Raw genomic sequence first — 23,509 nt, 5'->3', positions numbered from 1 at the left:
TTATGAGGAGTTCCCACCATCCCTGTGCTGAGTTCCCGGGTCTGTACACCCGCTGTGCCCATTATGAGGGGTTCCCACCATCCCTGTGCTGAGTTCCCAGGTCTGTACACCTGTTGTGCCCATTATGAGGGGTTCCCATCATCCCTGTGCTGAGTTCCCAGGTCTGTACACCTGCTGCGCCCATTATGAGGGGTTCCCACCATCCCTGTGCTGAGTTCCTGGGTCTGTACACCTGCTGTGCCCATTATGAGGGGTTCCCACCATCCCTGTGCTGAGTTCCTGGGTCTTTACACCTGTTGTGCCCATTATGAGGGGTTCACATCATCCCTGTGCTGAGTTCCCGGGTCTGTACACCTGCTGTGCCCATTATGAGGGGTTCACATCATCCCTGTGCTGAGTTCCCGGGTCTGTACACCTGCTGTGCCCATTATGAGGGGTTCCCACCATCCCTGTGCTGAGTTCCCAGGTCTGTACACCTGTTGTGCCCATTATGAGGGGTTCCCATCATCCCTGTGCTGAGTTCCCAGGTCTGTACACCTGCTGCGCCCATTATGAGGGGTTCCCACCATCCCTGTGCTGAGTTCCTGGGTCTGTACACCTGCTGTGCCCATTATGAGGGGTTCCCACCATCCCTGTGCTGAGTTCCTGGGTCTTTACACCTGTTGTGCCCATTATGAGGGGTTCACATCATCCCTGTGCTGAGTTCCCAGGTCTGTATACCTGCTGTGCCCATTATGAGGGGTTCCCACCATCCCTGTGCTGAGTTCCCGGGTCTGTACACCTGCTGTGCCCATTATGAGGGGTTCCCACCATCCCTGTGCTGAGTTCCTGGGTCTGTACACCTGTTGTGCCCATTATGAGGGGTTCCCATCATCCCTGTACTGAGTTCCCGGGTCTGTACACCCGCTGTGCCCATTATGAGGGGTTCCCACCATCCCTGTGCTGAGTTCCTGGGTCTGTACACCTGCTGTGCCCATTATGAGGGGTTCCCACCATCCCTGTGCTGAGTTCCTGGGTCTTTACACCTGTTGTGCCCATTATGAGGGGTTCACATCATCCCTGTGCTGAGTTCCCGGGTCTGTACACCTGCTGTGCCCATTATGAGGGGTTCACATCATCCCTGTGCTGAGTTCCCGGGTCTGTACACCTGCTGTGCCCATTATGAGGGGTTCCCACCATCCCTGTGCTGAGTTCCCAGGTCTGTACACCTGTTGTGCCCATTATGAGGGGTTCCCATCATCCCTGTGCTGAGTTCCCAGGTCTGTACACCTGCTGCGCCCATTATGAGGGGTTCCCACCATCCCTGTGCTGAGTTCCTGGGTCTGTACACCTGCTGTGCCCATTATGAGGGGTTCCCACCATCCCTGTGCTGAGTTCCTGGGTCTTTACACCTGTTGTGCCCATTATGAGGGGTTCCCACCATCCCTGTGCTGAGTTCCCAGGTCTGTATACCTGCTGTGCCCATTATGAGGGGTTCCCACCATCCCTGTGCTGAGTTCCCAGGTCTGTATACCTGCTGTGCCCATTATGAGGGGTTCACATCATCCCTGTGCTGAGTTCCCAGGTCTGTATACCTGCTGTGCCCATTATGAGGGGTTCCCACCATCCCTGTGCTGAGTTCCCGGGTCTGTACACCTGCTGTGCCCATTATGAGGGGTTCCCACCATCCCTGTGCTGAGTTCCTGGGTCTGTACACCTGCTGTGCCCATTTTTTTTTTAGCCCATCCCTACCCTATCCAAGAAAATGAAGGAGTTTTGGCTTTAGATAAACTTTAAGACTGCTATTCAGCCCATGGAAAGTATGACTTAGAAAAGCGCGATGACGGTCTAGATAAAAAAAAAATTTGGGATATTATACTCCAAATTTTCTTCAATGAACCCCAGGTGTGCGTTATATAAATTTGGGTCTCATCTTGATACAGCGTGCCGTCCTTTCTGCGTTGCCAAGGTGCCGAGCTGTGGATTATCTCTGGGATAAAGAGGTGACAGGGATGCGGTTAATGGAGGACAGGAAGTCGCCGGGTTCAGTCATTCGCAGAACAGACGCAGGAGATGAAAGAAGGCAGAGTGGTGGAGATCACAGACACCTAATCAGGGCGGGGGAGTGACATCCTTCTGGTCACGTAGACCATCGCTGTGTCATGTCTCTAACACCAGAACCTTAGCTTGGAATGGACCCAAATACCCCCCCCCCCCCCAGACCACATCAATGTAACCCAACAACTAAGCAAGTCTTTGCTAAACTCCGGCCTTCCCTCCAGTCTTGCACATTTGTACCGGCTCTCCTGGACTGAAATCTTTTCCTCTGATTTCACTGCACACTGTGAGCTTCTCAAAATGTGCATTAGAACCTGCAGCAAGCCAAATATCCTGGCTGGGGGGCATCCACTATCAGGGGCAGACTGGCAACTTTCAGCCCAGGGGGCAAGTACAATCAAGAGGCCCACGGTGCAGCAACTCTGACCCGCTCCCACTCTCCCTCTTTCTGTCCTCCTCCTGACCCTCATTCCAGGCTGAAGCTCCGCTCCCTGTACTCTCAACTCACCGGCTGAATCCCGGTTCCCAGCGTTGCCAGCAGGGGGCAGTTGAGGGAAAGCTGGGACAGCTTGGTTGGAGCTGGCCGGGGGGGGGGGGGGGGGAGAGTCTCCAGTGGGCAGTTTTGTGTGTAACAGCTGCCCTGTCCGTAGTGACAATGGGTGCCATTACGGTCCCGGTATCGGACAGTGACCTGACGTCAGCACTAGTGTCTCCCCACCGACGCGTTTCGTCTGAAAGGACGTTATCAAGGGGTCTTCTCTTTTGCGTGGCGTTACAGGCGACATTTCCCCCATCTCATACTGCCGCCTGTAGTGCAAACTGATGAGTATGAGGAGGCGGAGCTTCTCCTCTAGGGACCGTCCCTCACGTGATTGCGGCATGCGTAATGACGTCAGACGTTCAGACAAACAAAATAATACTGGAGTTTGTGGTTTGGAATTGAACATAGTGGGAAGTCATATGGTTTTGCATTTAGACAAGGAGCTGTTGTGTGTAAACCTGACTTCCTAATAAATGTAATTTTAATTTTAATTATCATGATATAAAATAATGGCTGTGTGGGCCTTTTGGTAGGCGAGATTTTTTTTTTTTTTTGGGGGGGGGGGGCAGCATTTGCTTTTTGGACCCAGGCAGGTAGAAGGGTCCAATGCCCCGGAAACTCCTTTCAATCATGGAGCATCACATGTGGAGGGGGGGGCAGCATTTACTTTTTGGACCCAGACACCACAATGTCTTGGGCCTGTCCTGCATCGAGGCATTTTGATATTTGCATAACTCCTCCCACTGCTTGCATCAGGGCCAAGAACTCTGGAGAGGAGTACTAAGGCAGGGAGTTATGAGGAGGCTTTGTGCAGGCCCCTCCCACCAGCCACAATCTGCCTGTAATGAATAGAGAAGCACAGAGACCCAATGATGATGTCTAAAATAAGATATGTAATGAAAAAAGAATAATTTGACCTAAAAATGTCATTATCATGTTGATGAGGGGGAAAGGGGGGCCAGGAAAGGTAAATATATGGGTAATAAACTTTAGTTCTAGGTGCTTTAAAGGGTAACTCCACTTTCATGGGGAAAAACAATCAGCAAATAAAGAAAAAACAATATAGCGTATACAATTGTGACACCAATCATATTGTAATTGAATGTTATTAAAAATTATCTTTTCTTTTCAATCTGCAGCTGTTGTAATTTTCTGAAAATGCAATGCAATATGGCCGCCTAACATAATTTCCTGCTTGTGTGATTGGCTCACCAATTTTTCCCAGAAGTCTGCACTAAGATACAAGTCAGATTTCTGGCATCCCCTGCAACAATAATGTCATTTTTGGTGAGATGTTCCCAATAGGAACACGTCTAAAGCGATGCAGGCCCAGCAGATTTCCTCATTAGAGCCCTGCAGCTGCCACAGCTTATAGATAATTATGAAACCACTCCCATTAGACCCACTCAGCACAGAATAACAAACAGGGATTTCTTTACAATAACAAAAGGTAGGAATCTGCAACAAAATTTGTTAAAAATCCTTGAAATGTACAGAGATCACCCAGAGGGGAATGCTTTAAATGCATTAGCAAAAAAAAAAAAAATTTTTTTAATTCTTTCTTATTTATTATTATTTATTAATTTGTCTGTTTGTTTACTTATTTATTTATGTATGTATTGTATTATGTATGTTTTTTTTCCCAACAAAGGTGGAGTTACGCTTTAAATGCCTTAGCAAAAAAAAAAAAAAATTGCACAGAAGTAAACCAATGAAGAAGGGAACTTTTTATTTTTTTTTTTTTTTTTTTTTTTTAGCCAGCTCTACATATTAATGTAAGCCAATTTTTTAAATTATTTTTTATATTATTATTATTATTACTATTATTTATTAATTTGTTTGTTTGTTTACTTATTTATTTATGTATGTATTGTATTGTATTATGTATGTTTTTTTTTCCCAAAAAAGGTGGAGTTACGCTTTAAATGCATTAGCAAGAAAATAAAAATTGCACAGAAGTAAACCAATGAAGAAGGGATCTTTTTTTTTTTTTTTAGCCAGCTCTACATATTAATGTAAGCCAATTTTTTAAATTCTTTTTTATATTAATATTATTTATTAATTTGTTTGTTTGTTTACTTATTTATTTATGTATATATTGTATTATGTATGTTTTTTCCCCAAAAAAGGTGGAGTTACGCTTTAAATGCATTAGCAAACAAAAAATAAAATTGCACAGAAGTAAACCAATGAAGAAGGGATCTTTTTTTTTTTTTTTTTTTTTTTTTTTTTTTTTTTAACCAGCTCTACATATTAACATGAGCCCATTTTTTTAATTTTTTTTATATTATTATTATTTAATAATTTGTTTGTTTACTTATTTATGTATGTATTGTATTATGTATGTTTTTTTCCCAACAAAGGTGGAGTTAAGGTTTAAATGCATTAGCAAAAAAAAACAAACTGCACAGAAGCAAACCAATGAAGAAGGGATCTTTTTTTTTTTTTTTTTTTAGCCAGCTCTACATATTAATGTAAGCCAATTTTTTTAAATCTTTTTTATATTATTATTATTATTACTATTATTTATTGATTTGTTTGTTTGTTTACTTATTTATTTATGTATACATTGTATTATGTATGTTTTTTTCCCAACAAAGGTGGAGTTACGCTTTAAATGCATTAGCAAACAAAAAAAAAAAATTGCACAGAAGTAAACCAATGAAGAAGGGATCTTTTTTTTTTTTTTTTTTTTAGCCAGCTCTACATATTAATGTAAGACAATTTTTTTAAATCTTTTTTATATTATTATTATTATTACTATTATTTATTGATTTGTTTGTTTGTTTTCTTATTTATTTATGTATGTATTGTATTATGTATATTTTTGTTCCCCAACAAAAGTGGAGTTACGCTTTAAATGCATTAGCAAGAAAATAAAAATTGCACAGAAGTAAACCAATGAAGAAGGGATCTTTTTTTTTTTTTATTATTTTTTTTTTTTTAACCAGCTCTACATATTAACATGAGCCCATTTTTTAAATTCTTTTTTATATTATTATTATTTAATAATTTGTTTGTTTACTTATTTATTTATGTATGTATTGTATTATGTATGTTTTATTCCCAACAAAGGTGGAGTTTAGCTTTAAATGCATTAGCAAACAAAAAAAAAAAATTGCACAAAAGTAAAGCAATGAAGAAGGGATCTTTTTTTTTTTTTTTTTGCCAGCTCTACATATTAATGTAAGCCAATTTTTTAAATTCTTTTTTATATTAATATTATTTATTGATTTGTTTGTTTGTTTACTTATTTATTTATGTATATATTGTATTATGTATGTTTTTTTCCCCAAAAAAGGTGGAGTTACGCTTTAAATGCATTAGCAAACAAAAAAAAAACCAATGAAGAAGGGATCTTTTTTTTTTTTTTTTAGCCAGCTCTACATATTAATGTAAGCCAATTTTTTAAATTCTTTTTTATATTAATATTATTTATTGATTTGTTTGTTTGTTTACTTATTTATTTATGTATATATTGTATTATGTATGTTTTTTTCCCCAAAAAAGGTGGAGTTACGCTTTAAATGCATTAGCAAACAAAAAAAAAACCAATGAAGAAGGGATCTTTTTTTTTTTTTTTTAGCCAGCTCTACATATTAATGTAAGACAATTTTTTAAATTCTTTTTTATATTATTATTATTATTTATTAATTTGTTTGTTTGTTTACGTATTTATTTATGTATGTATTGTATTATGTGTTTTTTTTTCCCAAAAAAGGTAGAGTTACGCTTTAAATGCATTGGCAAAAAAAAAAAAAAAAAAATGAAATATTGGTGTTAAGCATCAACAGTAGTCGCACAGTGGAAAATTGTAAAAAATATATATGCAAATCAAAATTGGGAGCCACAACGTAAACGTAAAACGTGAGAAATGAGTTTTCATTAATTTATTGCACTTGGTGTTTCATTTATATTCATTTGACACCGTTAGTGTGCCATTTGCACACATTTCATATACATATATGTGTTTATTTTTTATGTACTAGCCAGTGTTTGTCACTAATTTTCACATATATTGAGTTCTATATCACCTAATAGATTGGTTGAGCGCAGCTATTATATATTAATATATAATTAAAAAAAAAAAAAAAACAATTGCACAGAAGTAAACCAATGAAGAAGGGATCTTTTTTTTTCTTTTTCTTTTTTTTTTCTTTTTTTTTCTAGCAAGCTCTACATATTAATGTAAGCCAATTTTTTTTTAATTCTTTTTTTATATCATTATTAAAATTATTTTTATTATTTATTAATTTGTTTGTTTATTTACTTATTTATTTATGTATGTATTTATTTATTTATTTATTTATGCATGTATGTATTTATTTATTTGTTTATTGTCCATATTGGGTAGAGCTGGGAAGAGGTAAAAAGTCTGTCTAATTTTTATTACCGCCTGTGTCTCTGCGGGGTAGATATCCGCTGACTTTCGTGACACCATGACACCCTATGTGACAGGGTGTCACCAAAACAGGAAGTATGACAAACTAACTTACCCCAGCTTCATCGAAAAACCCTCCCCCAGCATGTGACTGGACAGTAAAATTGAGGCAGAGGACTGATGAGCTCATCTCTCTGTTCTCTCCTCCAGTCAGCATGTTCATTGTTAGCACATGAGTCCTGCAGCCTAACGGATTGACTTCTTGTGCTGCTTCTCCCTCCCCCCAATCTGAGCTATGCTGTAAAGCAGGGATAGGCAAACTGTGGCCCTCCAGCTGTTGCAAAACTACAAGTCCCATCATGCCTATGCCTATGGGAGTCATGCTTGTAGCTGTCAGAGTCCTGCAATGGCTCATGGGACTTGTAGTTCTGCTACAGCTGGAGGGCCAACGTTTACCTACCTCTGCTGTAAAGGAACTGTAAGAGGCTGATAGCAGGTCCCATTCAGGTCCTTACACTGCTTGTATTTATAAAATATTTTTAAGGAAGTATTAATGGTTATAGAGCTGCAATAAATTGCGTCTTTTATATCAGCCCGGAGGTGGGCTTTAGGATGGTTTGGTTTGCATGGGGAGGACATATCTTCACAAGGAGCTCAGGACAGAATACAGAGAACATGGCACGTTCGGTCCATGAGAACTCTCCCGGGAGGGGACACCAGTGTCCCATGAAAGAGCGCTGAGCACTGGGGGCCGGGGGTACAGAGAGGCACTTTCCATATCACCATTCCCTTATTTGATGATTTTCTCGGAGGGGCAGGAAGTGATGAGGAACACCACAGCTCACAGAACGCACGTCGCCCTGTCATCTGCAAGCAGTCAACACCAGCCGAGCTCTGGGAACTCCACGTCCACCGACCATAATCAATCATATCTCAGCTTTGATCTCACAAGGCGAGGACAGAGCAGAGAGAAGGAACCAGAGACCGAAATAATCCCACGAAACACCAAATCTGTCCTCAGAGGGAAGAAATAACCCCGAATAACCGCCATCAACGGGTACAATTATATCGAAAGTCACGATTAGTGATGAGCTGAACACACCTGGGTCAGATTAGGCAAACATGACTAAAGTTCAGGTGATGAACACAAACTCCAATAAAGTCAACGAGAGCCAAAACAGTTCTTGGCCATTTTCTGTTTCAATCGTTATTGTTTTTCTTTCCAAGATATAAAATAAATACAAAATGTAGCAACAACAGTAGTTTGCTAATGTAACGTACACAGCAGCATTTGGTTCACATAGGGCAAGGGTCTTCAAACTATGGCCCTCCAGTTGTTCAGGAACTACAATTCCCATCGTGCCTAATCCTATCTGTGAATGCCAGAGTTTTACAATGCCTCATGGCAGTGGTGTATTTTGGTTTTGTGCTGCCCTAGGCAAGACTAAAATTGGGCACCCCTCCTATGTAAATTTGCCCCACTCCTTTTTTAATGGATGTGGCTCCCTCCAAAATTGAAGATCTCACGAGAGGGGAGAGAGGGGGGATGAGAGAGAGAGGGGGGGTGAGAGAGAGAGGGGGGATGAGAGAGCGAGGGGGGGATGAGAGAGTGAGAGGGGAGATGAGAGAGCGAGAGGGGGATGTGAGAGCGAGAGGGGGGATGATAGAGCGAGAGGGGGGATGAGAGAGCGAGAGGGTAGATGGGAGGGCGAGAGGGGGGATGGGAGAGCGAGAGGGGGGGATGGGAGAGCGAAAGGGGGGATGAGTGAGAGAGCGGGGGAATGAGAGAGAGAGAGGGGGAATGAGAGAGAGAGAGAGAGAGAGAGAGGGGGGGTGAAAGAGAGAGAGAGGAGGGGGTGAGAGAGAGAGGGGAGGGTGTGAGAGAAAGAAGGGAATGAGAGAGGCGGCTCTAGCAACCAGTGGCCAGAGAGGGGGGGTGAGAGAGAGGAGGATGAAAGAGAGAGAGAGGAGGGGGGTGTGAGAGAGTGGGGGGATGAGAGCGAGAGAGAGGGGGGAATAAAAGAGGCAGCTCTAGCAACCAGTGGCCAATAGAGTCTCAGGTGGAGGGGGGGGATTTTTTGCTGCCCCCCTGCAAAGTACCACCCTAGGCCTTGGCCTTGTTGGCCTAGGCCAAAATACAGCACTGCCTCATGGGATGTGAAGTTCCTCAACAGCTGGAGGGCCGTAGTTTGGGGATCCCTGACATAGGGCAACAAGGAACAAAGTTGGACTGCTTGTTATTTGGTTAGAAGTCGAGGTGTTTTTTGTGGGCCAAATCACAGCAGTTCCATGATGTGGAGCAGCCTTTTTCAACCAGTGTGCCAGGGCACCCAAGGGTGCCTTCTGGGTTCTTCAGGGGTACCTTGGCAAAATCCTTAAAAATTGCCTCAAATTGTCAACAAGCCAGAGGATGGATCGAGCCTCTGCTCGAGCCTCTGCTCTTCAAAGCCGCCTGTCATTCTCCCTGGTGTAACTGCAGAGATCATACGATCCTGCTATGTAGGATCGTATGTCTCTGTGGTTACATCACAAGCCACGCCCCTTTACAGTTAGAAGAACGCCACCAGGGACACATTTACTGCATCACTAATAAAGTTAACCCCTTCCCTGCCAGTGTCATTATTACAGTAACAGAGCATATTTATAGCACTGATTACTGTAGTAATGTCACTGGTACCCCCAAAAGTGTCAAAAATGTCAGTCAGGGGTCCGATCTGTCCGCCTGGTGTGGATTTTAAGGGGGAGCCCCTTGAAAAAATCAAGGAGAAAAAAATCTAGTGGTCCCACCAAAAGTCCAAGCCAGACCCTTATCCAAGCGCGGCACGAAACGGTTAGCCAGTAGTGGAGCTATCAGAGTTGCAACGGTCGTACTTGCGACTGAGCCCTGGAAGTCTGCCACCCAAGACAGATGCAGGACCACAAGGCCTGGTTCACTCTGCTTCTACCCTAAAGTTCTGTTACTTGCTTGGGATTACCTTGCGACTTCCTTGCAATTTCCTTGTGTCTTTTATGATTTAACATTGCAGTCAATGGCACTCAAATCCAGACCAGAGGAAAGAGCCCCAGCACTGATATAAATGGCCCTGGCAATCGGGGGGGGGGGCCTTCTTGGTTTCTTGCAACCTTGAAGGTTCTAGTTTTGCCTCTGGGGTGAGCGCATGGGCGTCCGCAGAACTTTTTTCAGGGAGGGGGGGGGGGCATCATTTTAAGGTCCCCATAGATCCCCCTTTAGAGCAGGCCAGGGTCCCCATGGATCCCTCTTTAGTTTTACCTTTTCACCTATATTCCCCGTGCTACCAGGTTTTCCTGCAAATAATATATATATATATATATAAAACCCCCTTTAGAGCAGGCCAGGATCCCCATAGATCCCCTTAGGGCAGGCCATGGTCCCCATAGATTCCCCTTTAGAGCAGGCCAGAACAGGGTCCCCAATAGATCCCCTTTAGAGCAGGGTCCCCATAGATCTCCCTTTAGAGCAGGCCAGGTACCTCCAAAGATCCCCTTCAGAGCAGGGTCCCCATAGGTCCCTCTTTAGAGCAGGGTTCCCATAGATCCCCTTTAGAGCAGGGTTCCCATAGATCCCCCTTTAGAGCAGGCCAGGCAGGGGAGGACTGGCAAGGGGGGCAGGGTGGCAATTGCCCCCCGGGCCACTCTGAAAAGTGGTAAAAACTAGTAAAAAGGCCACAATCAAGGCTGGATTAATGTAGGGGCCAGACACTGTATACAGCTGTCAGTCCAAAACCAGGTGGGCATGGATGGTGAGCTGATTCCATGGTTCAATGGGCCACTTGACTGGACTTGCCCCTCAGGCCTAAGGCTGCCAGCCCTCCCCTGAGGCCAGGCCAGGGTCCCCAATAGATCCCCCTTTAGAGCAGGGTCCCCATAGATCCCCCTTTAGAGCAGGCCAGGCCAGGGTCCCCCATAGATCCCCCTTCAGAGCAGGGTCCTCATAGATTCCACTCTTAGAGCAGGCCAGGGTATTTTCAGGGGTGGGGAGGGCCCCCTTGCTCCCCCTTGCAGATGCCCATGGGTGAGCGTGTGGTCATTTACGGTATATATATATATTACCATCATTCATATTTATTTCATAGTCCCTGAACACGTTACAATGTAATTATTACAATTGTTGCAACATCATAGCAATCATTTCATTATATAGGATGATACAACACAGATGTAGTCAGACGCATTATTGCCTTGTCATGGGACAGCCCAGGCCTCCCCCAAATAATTATCTTACCATAAGGATAATGTCACTGCGAAGGACGCACGGCACAGGTGACACGCCGCGTTGCCCCAGGCGGCCACATTGTCTCTTCTCAATGACCACGTGTAACCGGTGTGTCCTGCAACGCGTCACGTTCCCCTTCAGGATGCTGCAATCTAATTTGAAATCTAATTGCGCAGGATGGCGATCAATACCTCCAACGATTGGCTCACTTTGAGGAATCATTTCACATCTAAATATACCCGGTACATCGATCCTGTGCGTTTATGGCAGGAGAAAATTGAGTGGTTCTGTCTGAGCTCCCAGCGGGCGAGGGAGACGGAGAGGCAATATTTGTTAAGCTGATCTTAAAATTGGAAACATTTATCTAGATGACATTGATTCATGGAGGGAAGGATGTAAAATGGAACGCGCGGCAAGTTTATGCGGCAAGGCGTGGTAAAAAAAATAATTTCAAAGAAGGCAAACAGAGGATTTTGTTGAAAGAAGCTTCTAATAAAATAAGTCCTAGATCCCTGGTGGCCAACTTGTGGCCCGAGGGCCACATACGACTCTTTGCAGGCCCCATCAGACAGTACAGTGACCTCTAGCAGTCTCATGTTGCATGTCCTTAGTTTACTTTCATCTCCCATTATGTGTCTTCCAACCACCCTTGTTGGTGGTCTGCAGTCTCTGGTCATCTTCTCTAGTAAGTTTAAAGTCTTTCACAGTCTTCTGTCATATTCTGAATATTACGCCCTTTGGTACTTGCTGTGTGGCCCACTGTAAACCCCAGCAGTCAGTAGTGGAAGCATTCATTAAAATATCAGTGACCTTTAGCGGTCTCATGTTGCGTGGAAATGCGGTAGCGGAAGGCGAGCGGGGACTGGAGATAGAGGACTGAGTGGCGGAGGATCAGCAGAGCTGGAGGAATGGAGCAGGAGAAACTAGCAGGTGTCACACATGTTGGGCAGCATCGGAGCAATATAGCGGGAGGTGAGTGGGGACTAGAGAGAGAAGGATCAGAAAACCAGAAGATCAGCAGAGCTGAGGGTTACTACTGAGTGGGAGTTCAGCAGAGTTGAGGCTTACTACTGAATGGGGGATCAGAAGAGTTGAGGCTTACTACTGAGTGGGGGATCAGCAGAGCTGGAGGTTACTACTGAGTGGGGAAATAGGCAGAGCTGGGGGTTACTACTGAGAGGGGGAATAGGCAGAATTGCAGGTTACTACTGAGTGGGGCATCAGCAGACCTGAGGGTTACTATTGAGTGGGGAATTAGCAGAGCTGGGGATTACTACTGAGAGGGGGATCAGCAGAGTTGGGGGTTACTACTGAGTGGGGGAATAGGCAGAGCTGGGGGTTACTACTGAGTGAGGGAATAGGCAGAGCTGAGGGTTACTACTGAGTGGGAGAATAGGCAGAGCTGGGGGTTGCTACTGAGTGGGGTAATAGGCAGAACTGGGGGTTACTACTGAGTGGGGGGAATAGACAGAGCTTAGGGTTACTAGTGAGTGGGGATCAGCAGAGCTGGGGGTTACTACTTAGTAGGGGATTAGCAGCGCTCAGGGTTACTAGTGAGTGGGAAAATAGGCAGAGCTGAGGGTTACTACTGAGTGGGGATCAACAGAGCTGGGGGTACAACTAAGCAGAGAACCTGCTAAATGATAATAGCATTTGCCAAGCTTCTTAAAACTTAAAAAAACATCACTGAAGCATCAAAAACCCCATCAAAAAAGCACATTAAAGTGGTAGGTGCTTTGATGTGTGTTTTGAACCCTTAGAACTTTCCAATTAGCAGGGAGTATGTGCTTTGCTGATTGAAGGGCTCTGACTCAGCAGAAGGGCATATCAGACCTCTGCAGAGAGACCACTGCTTCCACACAGAGCCCTTCTCTGCAGCAAGCTGGCAGGGGAAAGGCCTTTCTACTCAGACTGTGGCTGCTTTCTGCATGAAGTTTCCCTTTAATGCATTTGGAATGCATTTATCTGATTTAACCCGGAAGTTCAGTTAGGCTTCAAACCCAACTTCAGCCACAACTTTTATACAGATATAGAGTGGGGAAACATTGGAATCCCTGTCAGGTTTTTATTGTAGCATTAAAGATTTATTTTCATTTCAGAGGGTGTCACAGGAACAGGATGTAAGAGAAAAACTCTCCAATGAGGGGCACAGATGGCAGTAAAAACCTGGCAGAGGTTTCCAGGCTGAGAGTTTGTAAATGAGTTCTTTGCCTGGGATTCCACAAGAAGAAAACATTCAGCTGGGTGTGTAATCTGAGCCGGAGCTGGAATATAAAAAAAACATAGCTTTTTTTTCAGCAAAGCAGTAAATGCTATGTGAAAAGGCAGGAAAGCAGTAAAAGCAGCCCACAGCGCCATCTAGTGGCTGTACATGTAATCTCGAGATATTAAAAGTCAGTATTTCATTTTTATATGACTATAAAAATAAAACTTGAATGTAAATATTTTTATCCAATAATATAATAATAAAAAAAGAAATTATTTTCAAAACACAATGCGTTCCCTGTAATGGAGTGATCTATGAATATGTCTGTAGCTCAGGATGGGGGGTTACCTGGGACGGGAAGCTGAGTAGAAGGGTGACTCCGGCCTGCAGGAAATTCCTGTACCGCTCCAGAAATGACCTCAGCTTCTTGTAGCTTCTTGTGATGACGGCGCGGACCAATAGCTGGGAGCGTGAGATCAGGCTGAACCTCGCTTCATCCATCTCAACAATCTCATCGCTGCTACTGCTACTCTCTGGTCCTCCTGCTGGACAAAAAAAAACAATATTCAGAGCCAGGGTAGTGAATACGGGGATTATAATGGGGTCAGTGTAGTGAATATGGGGATTATAATGGGGTCAGTGTAGTGAATACAGGGATTATAATGGGGTCAGTGTAGTGAATATGGGGATTATAATGGGGTCAGTGTAGTGAATACGGGGATTATAATGGGGTCAGTGTAGTGAATACGGGGATTATAATGGGGTCAGTGTAGTGAATACAGGGATTATAATGGGGTCAGTGTAGTGAATATGGGGATTATAATGGGGTCAGTGTAGTGAATACGGGGATTATAATGGGGTCAGTGTAGGGAATACGGGGATTATAATGGGGTCAGTGTAGCGAATACAGGGATTATAATGGGGTCAGTGTAGTGAATACGGGGATTATAATGGGGTCAGTGTAGCGAATACGGGGATTATAATGGGGTCAGTGTAGTGAATACGGGGATTATAATGGGGTCAGTGTAGTGAATATGGGGATTATAATGGGGTCAGTGTAGTGAATACGGGGATTATAATGGGGTCAGTGTAGGGAATACGGGGATTATAATGGGGTCAGTGTAGCGAATACGGGGATTATAATGGGGTCAGTGTAGTGAATACGGGGATTATAATGAGGTCAGTGTAGTGAATACGGGGATTATAATGGGGTCATGTGATCATCCATTGCCAGTGTTGTTAAAAAGGTCATTGTGATGGGGTCATGTGATCATTATAGTGTAGTAAAAACAATTATTCCCCCCCCCCCCTAAAAAAAACATGACAGAAATAGACAAAAAGCATGCCAAACAGGGTTCATATGATCTTCCATAGCCAGTGTAGTGAATACGGGGATTATAGTGGGGTCATGTGATCATCCATAGCCAATGTAGTGAAAAACAAGGATTGTGATGTGGTCAAATGATCATCCATAGCCAGTGCAGAAAATACGGGAAATATGATGGGATCATGTGATCATCCATAGCCAGTGTAGTGAATACGGGGATTATAATGGGGTCATGAGGTCATTCATAGTGCGGTGAAAACAATTATTTCTCCCCGCCCCCCAAAAAAACAAGACAGTGGCTTCCACTTGGAAGTCCATCAGAAATAGACAAAAAGCATGCCAAACAGGGGTCATATCTTCCATAGCCAGTGTAGAGAAAGCAAGGGTTGTAATGGGATCACATGATCATCCATAGCCAGTGTAGTGAAAGCAAGGGTTGTAATGGGATCACATGATCTTCCATAGCCAGTGTAGTGAAAGCAAGGGTTGTAATGGGATCACATGATCTTCCATAGCCAGTGTAGTGAAAGCAAGGGTTGTAATGGGATCACATGATCTTCCATAGCCAGTGTAGTGAAAGCAAGGGTTGTAATGGGATCACATGATCTTCCATAGCCGGTGTGATGAAAGCAAGGGTTGTAATGGGATCACATGATCTTCCATAGCCAATGTAGTGAAAGCAAGGGTTGTAATGGGATCACATCATCTTCCATAGGCAGTGTAGTGAAAGCAAGGGTTGTAATGGGATCACATGATCATCCATAGCTAGTGTAGTGAAAGCAAGGGTTGTAATGGGATCATATGATCATCCATAGCCAGTGTAGTGAAAGCAAGGGTTGTAATGGGATCACATGATCTTTCATAGCCAGTGTAGGGAAAACAGAAAATTGTTTCATACTTACCGTAATTTTCCTATCCATGGCAGCATACGTGTCATAGTAGCCCCGCCTACTTCCGCCCACAGGACCGGTGCATAGCTATAAAAAGTTACCACCCACACAACAGCCCATTCCCTGTACATTGCTAGGAATGAACTGGATGGGTACGGTATGCTACCATGGATAGGCACCAGAGAAAAGAAAATTACGGTAAGTATGATACAATTTTCTGTTTTCCTGGTGCCTCCATGGCAGCATACGTGTGATAGTAGCCCCGCCTACTCCTGTCTACAGGACCGGTGCATTGCTATAAAGAGTTACCACCCACACAACAGCCGAATTCCTGTACATCGCTAGGAATGAACTGGGTGGGTTCGGAATGCTGCCATAGATAGGCACCAGGAAAAGAAAATTACGGTAAGTACGAAACCTTTTATTGTTTTCCTGGTGCCTCCATGGCAGCATACGTGTGATAGATCAATAACCAGATATCAGAGAAGGAAGCTTCAACAAATTCCATCATAAGAAAGTGAGTAAGTTACTGGCTTCCTCCCTAAGACAGGCGTAGTGAGGACTACTTGGCCCATCAGTAGTGCTGAATAAATGTGCCAAAATGGAACCGGATTGGCTCCCCTGCCTGTCATGTTGGGTGACATCTCTGCATAAGATGCCAATGCTGTTCAGATGTTGCTGGAGGAACGTACAGCAATTACTTTCGGTGGTTGCAGCCCCGCCATATAGCGGGATCTTAGAACTAACTTTAGGAACCGCAAGGTGATTGGAGCCTTCTACCATTGTTGGTTTATTTGGAGCTAGGTATAGCTACTTTGGCTAGTTAATGACTAACTATTTGCAAGTGTGTCATCATTGATCTGGATGTAATGAAGGAGTACTTCACAACAAGTCGGACAAAGCAATCTCACTACGGGATAGGCAAACAAACGCCCACTGGCTCCTGATGCCATGACAACAGCAAGATTGTGAACTTCCTGCAGCTTGAAGAGCTTCCTCAATATTTCTTATACCAGAAGCTGGCTTCGGATAAGGGCGAATGGCTGCCTGGTAGAAAAACAATTGAGCACCATCCGTGATACCCTCCCCAACCACATCAACATGCAAAATCCCCAGGACAGGCCCCCGGAGCACACCCCCTCATAGGGACATGCCCCCAAAACCTGCCCCAAACATTTACAGTGCAGATGGAAAAAGGACAACTGAAAACACCCAAATGCTCCCACAACAAGTGCGTTAATCTGGCGTTAATCTGGCTACAATCACCCCACGGCCCCACGGCCCACGGTAGAACATAGGGAAAGTGAGGATAGAAGCCTAGTGTCATGTACCTGATCCGAGGCCGAGATGCAGAGAGGGCTCCCCTTGCGGCTGAATGCGGCACACCCCTGGGGTTGAGACAGAGGGTGTAGCGCCCACAGAAGAACTGGTTGCCGGCAGGGTCCTGATGGTAGACTGGCGGTATCTAGCAGAGTGCTGGGCAGGAATACACCGGACGGTCCAAGGAGGAACCAGGATCAACCAGGCAGTAGGTGTATGACCGGCCGGGGGTCAAACATAGGGCTCGGCAGGAAGCTGCAACAGGTGCAGGCCAAAGGTATAGCAGGAAGACCAGAAGCAGACAAGTCCGTGGGAAAGCCAAGATCAGGTACTGGAGGGCAGGTAGGCAGGAAGCAAGTCCGTGAGCCAAGCCGAGATCAGATAACGGGAGAGCCAAACTGGAGCAGGGATGGTCAGACGAAGCCGAGGGTCAAAGCCAGGAGAGAGAGCAGACAGGTCAGGAACAAGCCGGTGTTCTAAAATTTTGTCAGACCCATGAAAATTCCAGACCTCGTCACTTCCGGCTGGTGCGAGCCCCGGTTCGCATGCGCACAAGACATTTTCAAGGTCCGATGAAAGGGCGCGGAGCAGTGACCCCAAGGCCCGGTTCTCTGCGTCACTTCCGGTGACACTACGTCATAACCCAGCTGGTGCGAGCCCCGGTGCGCATGCGCACAAGACATTTTCAAGTTCCGATGAAATTCTAAGACTTAGCGAACAGCTGATTGAGAGGAGGAGGGGCTGAGGTGGGACGCACACACCGCTGCGGGAAAATTGCTGTCACGGGTGAACCAAAGGTGCTGGAGACCCCAAAATTGTATCGCAGGTAGCCAAGACGCTCCCCTACAGCTGATAAAAATTTGGGGTCTCGGGGATGAAAGGGCGCGGAGCAGTGACCCCAAGGCCCGGTTCTCTGGGTCACTGCTCTGCGCCCTTTCATCCCCGAGACCCCAAATTTTTATCAACTGTAGGGGAGCGTCTTGGCTACCTGCGATACAATTTTGGGGTCTCCAGCAACTTTGGTTCACCCGTGACAGCAATTTTCCCGCAGCGGTGTGTGCGTCCCACCTCAGCCCCTCCTCCTCTCAATCAGCTGTTCGCTAAGTCTTAGAATTTCATCGGAACTTGAAAATGTCTTGTGCGCATGCGCACCGGGGCTCGCACCAGCTGGGTTATGACGTAGCGTCACCGGAAGTGACGAGGTCCAATTTTCATAGGTCCGACAAAATTTTAGAACACCGGGTCAAACTGGAATCCAGGAAGTAGCAATGCTCAGGAAACAGGAAGAGCTGAAGACAATCCAGCAATCTGATGGGCTGAGCAGAGTCCTTTTATAGGCAAGGGAATTAGTCTATGGCCTGAGTCCATTGCGACCATGGGAAGTACTGGCAAAGTTGTCAGTTGCAGCACAGCCATTTCACTGACAATGAGTCTATGGCCTGAGTCCATTGCGGCCATTGGAAGTACTGGCGGAGTTGCCAGTTGCAGCATGGCCGTTTCTCTGACACCTAGGTAGTAGCATTGCCGATCTGAGAAACTGTAGTCTGCAGCCAAAAGCTCAGGATGCACTCATAGGTTTAGTAGAGTGCATCTTGTCAGGGCAGGATGGAACCTGAACCCTAGACCATAAAGTTGGTTGATGTTCTGCTGAGTCAACTTGACATGAAACTAAAGGCTGAAAGATAAACTTTCCAACATGACCACATCCAACCAAGAGACCAAAGCTTCCTTTGGGTGAACTGGATGCAGATCATAGAGCTGAATAAGGATGCCCTGTTTGAGGAGACAGATAGAAACTAACACGAGCAAGATGGAGAACTGGGTTTTAACAACCGTGTCTTATGTTAAACCTGTGAAAGATTCCATGCCAGACAAGGTCACCAGTCTTGAACAGTCACCTCTCCAAGTGAAGGCTACGAGTGAACTACTTAAGATCCCACAAAGTCACATGGGCAGCAATATTAAGAGCCAAATGCTGACCTAGGCCCAGCTGAGAGGACTTTTGGGAAGAAAGTATTCAGGCTTACACCAAGATAAGCAATCACTGCATGTCCAGCAATAGATTTACCACGAAGAAGTAGACCTCCCGGCTTAGCTTCAAGGGATTCCTAGACTCAATGATGCCGATCTCAAAATTTGAGCTTCAATTATCAAGCTGTCAAAAGCAGCTTGAAGCTGGACGGCAAAACACATTCCTTGGGAACAGATGATCCTGATCCAGTAGATCTCTTGGAGCAACTGTCTGGCACCCCTTTTAGGTTGGCGTACCACATCTGCCTGGATCAGCCTGAAACACCGGAGCGTTTTCCGAAGGAACGAGGGAAGAAAGTACTGAAAGTCAAAGGAGCATCCTACCAGAGGACCACTGCACCTGAGCCAAAACTGCCTAGCCTTTAGTTTGACCTCAGGGGCCCAGTAGTCAACCTCTGAAGTTGCCTAACTGGGACACACCTCCAGGAATAGCTCCAGGGGTAGAAATCAGTCTCACAGGTTTAGGCACTGGTGTCAGATGCAGTCTGCATACCAAGATGTATAACTGGAATGCTCATTCCGGACAAGGCTGGAGCCTGACGTTTTGCCATGGATACCAATCTAGCCTTGTGCTACTTTCTGGATCCACCTGAAAAATTGAAGTATGCCAACTTTATGGCATTGTCAGCTTGGATCCAGATTATATAAAACAGCCCAGAACGTCTGGATGTTGCCTTGGAAAACAAGACACCAAAAACAACCAAGCCCCATGATATCAAGGGTGTCTAGGTCTCTTGCCCAGAATGATCCACTGTTAAGGTGTTTCTCCATAGGGATTCCTTAAAAAAGGAAGAGAAGACGTGCTTGCATGAGAGCCAGACCCCTGAGCCTCAGCAACAGGGAAATCACCTGACCAAAGGCTAAGTCAACTTGTCCCTCGAAGAATAGAGGCCTGTAAAAGCCTGGGGTGAAGAAAAGCCAAATGAATTGCCTCACATGAGGCTACTCTCAGTTCTATGCCTCTCATACAACAGTGGAAATCCAGATCACTCCTGGTACAGACAGGTTCACTCTAGTCTCAGATTCAAGCTATCTAAATTACTGGAAAATCTGGAGGACCATGTCAGGTTGCTCGATAGAGCCTGCACAAATTATCCCCCATCTAAGGATCTCTCTATGAGAATATTTCAGGAAGGCAATGAGGCTAGTGCTGGGTCCAGCATTCTAATACAGGAGGTGCTGACCAATAGACCAGGGGCAGATCCCAGAATGGTAGTGCATGGGTCCAAAAGCAAGACACAGAAATTGGGATGGGAATAGAGATGGGCCCAGGCTCCCCCGGGTCACCAGCCCCAACCACAACCCACCCATCTGACTCTACCTGAAGCCAACCACAGGCAGCGAGACACCCCACCACCCACGACCAGCGCCGGCAGCCCCTCTGCAGGGTTGGGGCGGGCGGGCTGGAACCAGGACCCGAACACGCCCGAGCCCACCCCCAGATGGGAACAATAATTATCTTTGATGCCCACCAAGCCAGAAAGTGTTTCAGGCCAAGGGAGCCAATGCAACTTTAGTATTTTTCTATGGAAAACCTACATCTGAACCCAGCAACTGTTTGCCACCACAATTGGAGAAAAGACGCCTCTTAACAATTAGAAGGAGAAAAAGACCTTGAAATCTGTACTCTAGCCTTCTTCGGTTGGATAAGTGTTCAACTTCAGCCGCATCTCTAATACTGTTGACCTGGACTGTCTCAAAGAGAACCTGTCACCGGAAGGCCATGCAGGCTACTTCTCCTGACTGAGGAAATTCTGTAGCAACTTTCTTATCTAGAGCCTGCATAAAGTGCCAGTTTATCCTTTGTTCTTCCTTTCCAGGAATTGGCCTGCTCTCTGTAAAGGAGGCTTTATGCAGTTGGTAGCAACAGTATCAGAATGTAGTTTGAGGTATTCTCAATAACTTGGATATGGTAACTTCACCCAGGCCCACAGCAATCCTTTTCTGCTATGAATAGTGGGAAGGAGAACTTCTGTCTACCATTTAAGGCAATCTTGACACACTCTTTATCTTGAATCTGCAATTTCATCCAGGTTCATAGCAATCCTTTGCGGCTATGAATAGTGGGGTGGAAGACCTTCTGTCACCCTCTTTAAGGCTTCACAGCAACTCCTTGCAGCTCATCATAATGGGCCAAAGCTTCTGTCTGCCTTTTTATGGTGGTCCTGATGCATTCTTTAGGCCAAAGTGTTAGCGTTTGCAGTATGGAAGAGGATTTTCTCTACCTTGGACTTGATTTCTGGTGCTCCTCTCATGCATATTCCTGTCAGTGGGACAGGCTGGGCTCCTTAGCCAAGAGAGAGGTCAGTTAGCACCTCAATGCACTCTTTTAGCAGCAAAATACCTACCTGGTCCGATGACCCGTACCTATAGGCACTGGGCAGCTGGAACACTGACATTTAGTCAGGTATAATAATAATAATGCCACACTGAGACATGAGTACGGACCATATCTATTTGCTAGGCAGCAGGAAATGGCCCTTGATGCAGGGTTTGAGGCTATGGGCGTGCTGGCATGCAGACCTATCATGTGAATGTCCTATCTAGAAGCCACTGGGTCTTTAACTGCATGTTCCTCAACTCTTCTGCCTGCCTCCCACTCCTGGCAAAGTTCTCACCTTGCCCACTTCCAAGATAGCTTCCAGGTAGTCTTGCCCAACTCCAAGATGGCCACTGGGGGAGTACTTCCCCAAACCAAAGATGGCCCCCATGTGAGCTCTATTCAATTCACCTGTTCAGCATAATGCATCATTCCCTTAAATGTAGACACATTAGCTTTCTCTTCCACAATTGCGACAAGAATGCATACTGGAACATGGTGCAGCTGCCCCTTATCCGAGAGGAGATTTAACACACAACTTATGGAGCCATTCACAGATAAATTCCAAAAAATTAGAAAACATACTTATCTTGGAAATGTGGTTTCACAGTTCAATGGATCCACTCACTTCTGGGAGGCAGGCTCAAGACATGGACAACTCTTCTGAGGAACATAGCCCTGGCTGCACTGCTGTATACCGGGCTAGTTAGCACCCGTTTTCTCACCCCAAAAGATCCACAGAAGAGGTTCCCTGCCTTATCAGAGCATTTAGCGTCCCAAGGTAAGAGACTGTGCTAGAGAGAGGCTTAACCTGTGCGGAAAACCATCAAAGGTGGCAGGTAAGAGTTTCTTCTCTTCATTCTGGCTGTGAGTCCCATGAGGACAAAAAAGGGAATGGGCTGTTGTGTGGGTGTTAACTTTTTATAGCTATGCACTGGTCCTGTGGGCAGAAGTAGGCAGGGCTACTATCACACGTATGCTGCCATGGAGGCACCAGAAAAATGGGGATTGTGATTGGATCATATGATCTTCCATAGCCAGTGTAGTGAAAAAGAGGATTGTGATGGGATCATGAGATCTTCCATAACCAGTGTAGTGAAAACAAGGATTGTGATGGGATCATGAGATCTTCCATAGCCAGTGTAGTGATAACGAGGATTGTGATGGGATCATGAGATCTTCCATAGCCAGTGTAGTGAAAGCGAGGATTGTGATGGGATCATGAGATCTTCCATAGCCAGTGTAGTGAAAACGAGGATTGTAATGGGATCATGAGATCTTCCATAGCCAGTGTAGTGATAACAAGGATTGTGATGGGATCATGAGATCTTCCATAGCCAGTGTAGTGATAACGAGGATTGTGATGGAATCATGAGATCTTCCATAGCCAGTGTAGTGAAAATGAGGGGATTGTGATGGGATCATGAGATCTTCCATAGCCAGTGTAATGATAACGAGGATTGTGATGGGATCATGAGATCTTCCATAGCCAGTGTAGTGAAAACGAGGATTGTGATGGGATCATGAGATCTTCCATAGCCAGTGTAGTAAAAAATGAGAATTATGATGGGATCATGAGATCTTCCATAGCCAGTGTAGTGATAACGAGGATTGTGATGGGATCATGAGATCTTCCATAGCCAGTGTAGTGAAAGCGAGGATTGTGATGGGATCATGAGATCTTCCATAGCCAGTGTAGTGAAAACGAGGATTGTAATGGGATCATGAGATCTTCCATAGCCAGTGTAGTGATAACAAGGATTGTGATGGGATCATGAGATCTTCCATAGCCAGTGTAGTGATAACGAGGATTGTGATGGAATCATGAGATCTTCCATAGCCAGTGTAGTGAAAATGAGGGGATTGTGATGGGATCATGAGATCTTCCATAGCCAGTGTAGTGAAAAAGAGAATTGTGATGGGATCATGAGATCTTCCATAGCCAGTGTAGTGAAAATGAGGATTGTGATGGGATCATGAGATCTTCCATAGCCAGTGTAGTGATAACGAGGATTGTGATGGGATCATGAGATCTTCCATAGCCAGTGTAGTGAAAACAGGGATTGTGATGGGATCATGAGATCTTCCATAGCCAGTGTAGTGATAACGGGGATTGTGATGGGATCATGAGATCTTCCATAGCCAGTGTAGTAAAAACGAGGATTATGATGGGATCATATGATCTGCTATAGCAAGTGTAGGGAAAACAAGGATTGTGGTGG

The 23,509-nt window shown here is 45.2% G+C and overlaps 2 protein-coding genes across 2 annotated transcripts in view; both read right to left on the bottom strand.

The window, feature by feature from the left end:
* Window positions 1–23,509, bottom strand: part of LOC309543141 (uncharacterized protein) — a gene marked incomplete at its 3' end in the record, with an annotated part of 1,180,881 nt that overhangs the window by 798,033 nt on the left and 359,339 nt on the right. The gene's annotated exons all lie outside the window — the stretch shown is intronic.
* LOC309569793 (uncharacterized protein) overlaps window positions 1–23,509 on the bottom strand; it is a gene marked incomplete at its 5' end in the record, with an annotated part of 71,003 nt that overhangs the window by 28,058 nt on the left and 19,436 nt on the right. Inside the window, one exon of the mRNA XM_082275797.1 lies at window positions 13,748–13,941. Within this exon, the coding sequence (XP_082131923.1) occupies window positions 13,748–13,941 (194 nt within the window). The remainder of the gene's footprint in view (window positions 1–13,747; window positions 13,942–23,509) is intronic.

Source organism: Pelophylax lessonae (assembly GCF_965119305.1).
Source record: "Pelophylax lessonae genome assembly, chromosome: 13".
In the NCBI taxonomy this organism is placed as follows: Eukaryota; Metazoa; Chordata; class Amphibia; order Anura; family Ranidae; genus Pelophylax; species Pelophylax lessonae.
Note: the sequence above shows the minus strand (reverse complement) of the source record. Positions and strands in the feature narration are given on the sequence as shown.